This window comes from Somniosus microcephalus, chromosome 4, assembly GCF_052327205.1.
Source record: "Somniosus microcephalus isolate GS21.2 chromosome 4, FLI_Smic_1.0, whole genome shotgun sequence".
NCBI classification, from domain to species: domain Eukaryota; kingdom Metazoa; phylum Chordata; class Chondrichthyes; order Squaliformes; family Somniosidae; genus Somniosus; species Somniosus microcephalus.
Window position 1 is genome coordinate 2,533,678 of NC_140990.1, and position 8,343 is coordinate 2,542,020.

Genomic DNA, 8,343 nt, shown 5'->3' on the forward strand with positions numbered 1-8,343 from the left:
CTGATGATCACTCTCCTGTCCTCTTCAGATTAAATGTTTTCCCTCTGCAGTGATGTGACCGAGATGGTTAACGTCCTGGAACAGCGGCTCCTGAATTCGATGTCAGTCTCTCCCTTTGTGTGTGGCACTGTCTGCACAGTCTGGGACCCCCCTGGAGCACTGTCTAGGACCCCGGGGACACAGTCTGGGATCCCCTGGATGACAGACAGGGCCAAGAAAAAATGGTGAGCTTGAAATTATAACTAACTCTCTCTATCTCTTTTAACCCTCCCTCTCTGTCTCTCTCTGTCTCTCTCTCTCTGTTTCTCTCTCTCTGTCTCTCTCCCCCTCTCCTCCCCACAGCGTCACAATGCCCCTGGGTAAGAGAGAGAAGCATGTCAAGCTGGACCAGCGCCGGAGTTCGATGCCGTTGCCCCTCAGACACCAGGCGCGCCGGGCCAGGGGTCTAGCCGAGCAGCTGTCTGTCATCGACTGGTCCCGGCTCAGCACCCTGTACCCGCCCGGAGCCCAGTCCCCCGACCCCGGGGGCAGCTATTCGACCGGCTCCTCAGGCTCCGACCTCTCCATCGACACGGGGAGCCTCACCCACAAGGTGGTCCTGCTGGGGGAGAGCAGAGTGGGCAAGTCAGCCCTGGCCGCTGCCTTCGGGGGGCTGAAGGAGAGCTTCACCAGCGACCTGGACAATGCAGGTGGGTAATATATCCTGCTGTTCGACTGCGGGAGCCTGCACACAGCTCCGGTTCCGTGCTCACCTGAAATCCAGAGGCGGGGCAGACACTGTGTGGATTGGGGATGGGGGCGGTGCCCTGAGTACATGGGCGCCCACACCTCAAAGTGTGCACCGGTGTGAAATTCGACCACGTGAGGGGGCGCGCCCCGGATTCCGTCCTCATCCCAACACCATACTGTGGGAGTCACTGTGCTACGAACGATTCACATGGGCGCCTCGAGCAGGACCTGTGCGTCGATGTGATATTCGACAATGGGAGGGGGCCCACCCCTGATTGGTTCCTCATGCCCGCCCTACAGACGGGGAGTCACTGGCCCGGGTGTTGGTTGGGGCGGGGGGGCGGTGCTCCCTTGGGATGGGTGGTTCGGGATCAGCGGGCGCCTTCAGTCCGACGTGCGCGCCGGCGGGCTATTCGACTCTGGGAGGAGGCATCCCACCGCGATTCTGTCCCCACCTGAAACCCGTACATGCGGAGTCAATGCGCAAGTGGATTGGTGGTGGGGGTTGGGTTTAAACGGGCACCTTCACCTCGATGTGACGACCAATGCGCTATTCGACTATGGGAGGGCAGCAACGCCCTGCTTCTGTCCTCGGCTCTAAATCTATACAGTCACCAGCGGGCAGGAACCCTGGTTGGTTTTATCCAGAACCACTCCCGCCCCAACCCCACTCCCTCACCAGAAGGGACAGAGGTGCAATTGTAAACCCCCCACTCCCGCCACCATCCAACAGCCCTGGCTGGGATCAGTGAACCCAGCAGAGGACAGGGATGCAACCTGGGCACCTCCTGCTCTGCCAGGCTCCGTACCTGCCCTGGGAGTATTTGACGGGACAGTGTAGAGGGAGCTTTACTCTGTATCTAACCCGTGCTGTACCTGCCCTGGGAGTATTTGACGGGACAGTGTAGAGGGAGCTTTACTCTGTATCTAACCCGTGCTGTACCTGCCCTGGGAGTATTTGACGGGACAGTGTAGAGGGAGCTTTACTCTGTATCTAACCCGTGCTGTACCTGCCCTGGGAGTATTTGACGGGACAGTGTAGAGGGAGCTTTACTCTGTATCTAACCCGTGCTGTACCTGCCCTGGGAGTATTTGACGGGACAGTGTAGAGGGAGCTTTACTCTGTATCTAACCCGTGCTGTACCTGCCCTGGGAGTGTTTGATGGGACAGTGTAGAGGGAGTTTTACTCTGTATCTAACCCGTGCTGCAACTGCACTGGGAGTGTTTGATGGGACAGTGTAGAGGGAGTTTTACTCTGTATCTAACCTGTGCTGTACCTGCCCTGGGAGTGTTTCATGGGACAGTGTAGAGGGAGCTTTACTCTGTATCTAACCCGTGCTGTACCTGCCCTGGGAGTGTTTGATGGGACAGTGTAGAGGGAGCTTTACTCTGTATCTAACCTGTGCTGTGCCTGCTCTGGGAGTGTTTGATGGGACAGCGTAGAGGGAGCTTTACTCTGTATACAACCCATGCTGTACCTGCCCTGGGACTGTTTGATGGGACAGCGTAGAGGGAGCTTTACTCTGTATCTAACCCGTACTGTACCTGCCCTGGGAGTGTTTGATGGGACAGTGTAGAGGAAGCTTTACTCTGTATCTAACCCGGTGCTGTACCTGCCGTGGGAGTGTTTGATGGAACAGTGCAGAGGGAGCTTTACTCTGTATCTAACCCGTGCTGTACCTGCCCTGGGAGTGTTTGATGGGACAGAGTACAGGGGGCTTTACTCTGTATGTAACCCCGTGCTGTACCTGCCGTGGGAGTGTTTGATGGGACAGTGTAGAGGGAGCTTTACTCTGTATCTAACCCGTGCTGTACCTGCCCTGGGAGTGTTTGATGGGACAGTGTAGAGGGAGCCTTTCTCCGTATCTAACCCGTGCTGTACCGGCCCTGGGAGTGTTTGATGGGGCAGTGTAGAGGGAGCTTTACTCTGTATCTAACCCGTGCTGTACCTGCACTGCGAGTGTTTGATGTGACAGTGTAGAGGGAGATTTACTCTGTATCTAACCCATGCTGTGCCTGCCCTGGGAGTGTTTGATGGGACAATGTATAGAGAGCTTTACTCTGTATCTAACCTGTGCTGTACCTGCCCTGGGAGTGTTTGATGGGACAGTGTAGAGGGAGCTTTACTCTGTATCTAACCCGTGCTGTACCTGCCCTGGGAGTGTTTGATGGGACAGTGTAGAAGGAGCTTTACTCTGTATCTAACCCATGCTGTACCTGCCCTGGGAGTGTTTGATGGGACAGTGTAGAGGGAGCTTTACTCTGTATCTAACCCGTGCTGTACCTGCCCTGGGAGTGTTTGATGGGGCAGTGTAGAGGGAGCTTTACTCTGTATCTAACCCATGCTGTACCGGCCCTGGGAGTGTTTGATGGGGCAGTGTAGAGGGAGTTTTACTTTGTATCTAACCCGTGCTGTACCTGCCCTGGGAGTGTTTGATGTGACAGTGTAGAGGGAGCTTTACTCTGTATCTAGCACGTGCTGTACCTGCCCTGGGAGTGTTTGATGGGACAGTGTAGAGGGAGCTTTACTCTGTATCTAACCCGTGCTGTACCTGCCCTGGGAGTGTTTGATGGGACAGTGTAGAGGGAACTTTACTCTGTATCTAACCCGTGCTGTACCTGCCCTGGGAGTGTTTGATGGGACAGTGTATGTGGTAAACCATTGTCATTCACTGTGTTCACTATTGTTGTTGTTGTTGTCGTTCACTCTTGTTTCACTGTTATACCTGACTATGCCTCAGCTGACTCCGCCCTTGGCTACCTGGTATAAGGACGGCTGCACGGCAGCTCTCTGCCATTCGGTCGTCCACTAGAGGCATAGTCCTGATCTGTTTGTAGTTGCATTCAGTAGTTAATAAAAGCCTGTTGTTCTGAACTCTACTCAGCCTCTTATTAGAATCGATAGCACATCAATTTTATTAACTACTGACAAAAAAATAAAAAAAATAACGATGCTGCAGATACTTAAGATCAAGTGCCTGGAACTCGACCCGCAAGAACCGGACTCGCCTGCTAAGTTCTCGCACTGGTTGAACTGTTTTGAGTCTTTTCTGGCTGCATCCGGCCAGACCGTCGCCACCGACGCCGACAAGCTCAGGGTGCTGAATTCGAAAGTAAACCACCGAGCTTTTGCCCTTATCCGGGACGCTACGAGCTACCAGGGGGCTATCGACATTTTAAAGGAACAATATGCACACCCGGTCAACTATGTTTACGCAAGACATCTCCTGGGGTCCCGCAAACAACAGCCCGGGGAACCCACAGAAGCATACATATGGGCGCTGAAGGAACTCGGCCGAGCCTGCGAATGCAAGCAAGTATCAGCCACGGAACATACGGTGGAGCTCATCCGGGACGCCCTCGTTGCGGGCCTCAGGTCCACTCACACACGGCAGCGACTGCTGGAAAGTAGCGAGCTCGACCTGAAGAAGGCGATTTCACTCACCCTTTCGTTGGACGTAGCCCATCGGAACATGGAGGCCTACTCCCCGGACCGCGCGGCCGCCTCGTGGATGTCACGGCCGCCGCCATCTTGGGACGTGGCGCCGCCCCGGCCCCAACTGCTGCAGCGATGTCCCGCCCGAGCTAGAAATGTTATTTCTGTGGCCAAACCAAACACCCCAGGGCGCGCTGCCCGGCGAAAAACGCTGTCTGCTCTGCCTGCGGTAAGAAGGGACACTACGCCGGCGTCTGCAGAAGTCAGAAGACCCCTACCTTCAGCAGCGCCGCTTGCGATTCGTGGGAGCGGCCATCTTGCCTTCCTCCAGCCTCGTGGGGATCGGGATCGTCATGGGCGCCGCCATTTTGTCCTTCTTCTCCGACGCCGCCATTTTGTCCGCCATTTTGCCAACGGGCCCCCGACTCACCCACCGCCTCACCGGGGTTTTACAGCGACGCTCCCGACTCCACAGCGGCCTCCATTACGCTGGATCAATCCAGACCCCATCAGCTAGCCAGGTCCACGATGGACATCCAGGTAAATGGCTGCGCCACAACTTGCCTTTTTGATTCCGGGAGCACGGAGAGCTTCATACACCCTGATACGGTACGGCATTATTCCCTCTCGGTCCTGCCAGCGCGCCATCGGAACTCCATGGCCTCAAAATCTCACTCAGCAGACGTCGGCGGCTACTGCGTAGTGACCCTTTTGGTGAGGGGCTCCGTTTATAAAAATGTAAAGCTCTTCGTCCTGCCACATCTCTGCGCTGCCGTTCTGCTGGGGTTGGACTTTCATTGTCACTTTAAGAGTGTCACCTTGACATACGGTGGACCTTTTCCCCCACTCACTGTCTGCAACCAGCAGTTTTTAAATTGCCCACCGCGCCCCACCTGTAGTCTCTCCACCCTCAAAATCACACCCCCCCCCTGTTCGCTAACCTCACCCGCAACTGCAAGCCTATCGCCACAAAGAGCAGGCGATACAGCACCGGGGACAGATCCTTTATAAGATCTGAGGTGACGCGGCTCCTGAAGGAGGGGATTATTGAGGGTAGTACCAGCCCCTGGCGAGCTCAGGTGGTAGTCGTTAAGACCGGCAACAAGCAGCGCCTGGTCATCGACTACAGCCAGACTATCAACAAGTACACCCAGTTGGACGCATACCCTCTCCCCCGCATAGCCGACATGGTTAATAAGATAGCGCAATATCGCGTTTTCTCGACCATTGACCTCAAGGCAGCATACCACCAAATCCCTATCTGCTCTGAGGACCGCCAGTACACAGCTTTCGAGGCAAACGGCCGTCTTTTTCACTTCCTCAGGGTTCCTTTCGGCGTCACCAACGGTGTCTCCGTCTTCCAGAGGGAGATGGACCGGATGGTCGACGAGAATGCGTTACAGGCCACGTTTCCCTACCTGGACAACGTGACCATCTGCGGCCATGACCTGCAAGAGCATGACGCCAACCTTGATAAGTTCCTTCGCACGGCCCAACTCCTAAACCTCACGTACAACAAGGAAAAGTGCATATTCCGCACAACCCGCCTCGCTATCCTTGGCTGCGTGGTGGCACACGGAGTCATCGGTCCTGACCCTGACCGGATGCGCCCGTTGATGGAACTTCCCCTGCCCCACTGTCTCAAGGCCCTCAAAAGGTGCCTGGGCTTCTTTTCCTATTACGCCCAGTGGGTCCCTCATTATGCGGACAAAGCCCGTCCACTTATCAAGTCCACTTCCTTTCCCCTGACGGCGGAGGCCCGCTCAGCCTTTCACCGTATAAAAGATGACATTGCCAAGGCCACCATGCACTCGGTGGACGAGTCCATCCCCTTCCAGGTGGAGAGCGATGCATCCGACTTTGCCCTGGCCGCTACCCTTAACCAGGCGGGAAGACCCGTGGCCTTCTTTTCACGAACCCTCCAGGGCTCCGAACTCAGACACTCCTCTGTGGAAAAGGAGGCCGAGGCCATTGTGGAGGCGGTGCGCCACTGGCGGCACTACCTGGCTGGAAAACGATTTACCCTGCTTACTGACCAGCGTTCAGTCGCTTTCATGTTCAATAATAAGCAGAGGGGCAAAATCAAAAATGACAAGATTTTGAGGTGGAGAATTGAACTTTCCACCTACAATTACGACATCTTGTACCGGCCCGGGAAACTCAACGAACCCTCAGATGCTCTATCGCGAGGCACATGTGCCAACGCGCAGATCGATAGACTACGGGGCCTCCACAACGACCTCTGCCACCTGGGGGTCACCAGGTTCTTCCACTTCATCAAGGCCCGCAACCTGCCTTACTCCATCGAGGAGGTCAGGACCATGACCAGGAGCTGCCCAGTCTGTGCAGAGTGCAAGCCGCGCTTCTATATGCCTGACAGAGCAAACCTGATCAAGGCCACCCGCCCCTTTGAGCGCCTGAGTGTCGACTTTAAAGGGCCCCTCCCCTCCTCTGACCGTAATGTGTACTTCCTCAACATAGTTGATGAGTACTCCCGTTTCCCTTTCGCCATCCCTTGCCCGGACATGACCACTGCTACGGTCATTAAATGCCTGCACAACCTCTTTGCTTTGTTCGGTTTTCCCAGCTATATTCATAGCGACCGGGGCTCGTCCTTCATGAGCGACGAACTCCGTCAGTACCTGCTCATGAGAGGTATTGCCTCAAGCCGGACCACCAGCTACAACCCCCGGGGGAACGGACAGGTTGAAAGAGAGAATGCGACGGTCTGGAAGGCGGCCCTCCTAGCCTTAAAATCTAGGGGCCTTCCGACCTCCCGTTGGCAGGATGTCCTACCTGATGCGCTCCACTCCATCCGGTCACTGCTGTGTACTGCCACCAACGCCACCCCCCATGAGCGAATGTTCATTTTTCCCCGGAGGTCCACATCCGGTACCTCACTACCACACTGGCTGACGTCCCCAGGGCCCGTCCTGCTGAGGAAGCATGTAAGGTCCCACAAAACGGCTCCCCTGGTAGAGAAGGTTCACCTCCTCCATGCCAACCCCCAGTACGCCGATGTGGCATACTCGGACGGGCGGGAGGATACAGTCTCCATTAGAGATCTGGCACCCTCGGGATCCACTGACCCGTCACCATTGCCCTCCACCACAACCCCCTTCGACACAGCCCAAAATTCAGTAGACCCAATTCTCACCCCTGTCCATTCCACCCCAGTAGACGGCATGCCGCGACCCCAGGACCCGCCGGAGTCCACTCGCCCACCCAACACCAAAGGGGACGATACGCCGGTGCTCAATCCCGTTCAAGACGCGTCGTTGCAAGCTGTACCATCTCAACCGTCGCCACGAAGATCTCGATGGCAAACGAGGCCGCCCGACAGACTCACCTACTCGAACTTTTGATACACTTCACCCCGCCGGACTTAATTTTAAATGAGGGGTGAATGTGGTAAACCACTGTCGTTCACTGTGTTCACTATTGTTGTTGTTGTTGTCGTTCACTCTTGTTTCACTGTTATACCTGACTATGCCTCAGCTGACTCCGCCCTTGGCTACCTGGTATAAGGAAGGCTGCACGGCAGCTCTCTGCCATTCGGTCGTCCACTAGAGGCATAGTCCTGATCTGTTTGTAGTTGCATTCAGTAGTTAATAAAAGCCTGTTGTTCTGAACTCTACTCAGCCTCTTATTAGAATCGATAGCGCATCAATGTACAGGTAGCTTTACTCTGTATCTAACCTGTGCTGTACCTGCCCTGGGAGTGTTTGATGGGACAATTTAGAAGGAGCTTCACTCTGTATCTAACACGTGCTGGACTTGACCTGGGAGTGTTTGATGGGACAGTGTAGAAGGAGCTTCACTCTGTATCTAACCCGTGCTGTACCTGCCCTGGGAGTGTTTGATGGGACAGTGTAGAGGGAGCTTTACTCTGTATCTAACCCGTGCTGTACCTGCCCTGGGAGTGTTTGATGGGACAGTGTAGAGGGAGCTTTACTCTGTATCTAACCGGTGCTGTACCTGCCCTGGGAGTGTTTGATGGGACAGTGCAGAGGGAGCTTTACTCTGTATCTAACCCGTGCTGTACCTGCCCTGGGAGTGTTTGATGGGACAGTGTAGAAGGAGCTTCACTCTGTATCTAACCCGTGCTGTACCTGCCCTGGGAGTGTTTGATGGGACAGTATAGAGGGAGCTTTACTCTGTATCTAACCTGTACTGT

The 8,343-nt window shown here is 55.1% G+C and overlaps 1 protein-coding gene across 2 annotated transcripts in view; it reads left to right on the forward strand.

Moving 5' to 3' along the window:
- The first annotated feature begins 274 nt into the window (after positions 1-274).
- Positions 275-8,343, forward strand: part of LOC147118177 (GTP-binding protein REM 2-like) — a 59,296-nt gene continuing 51,227 nt past the window's right edge. The window contains exon 1 of one of the 2 annotated variants that reach the window (XM_085984282.1): positions 275-689. In XM_085984282.1, coding sequence (XP_085840408.1) covers positions 350-689 — 340 coding nt within the window. In that variant the 5' untranslated portion in view covers positions 275-349. The remainder of the gene's footprint in view (positions 690-8,343) is intronic. The other variant, XM_085984283.1, reaches the window with a different exon arrangement.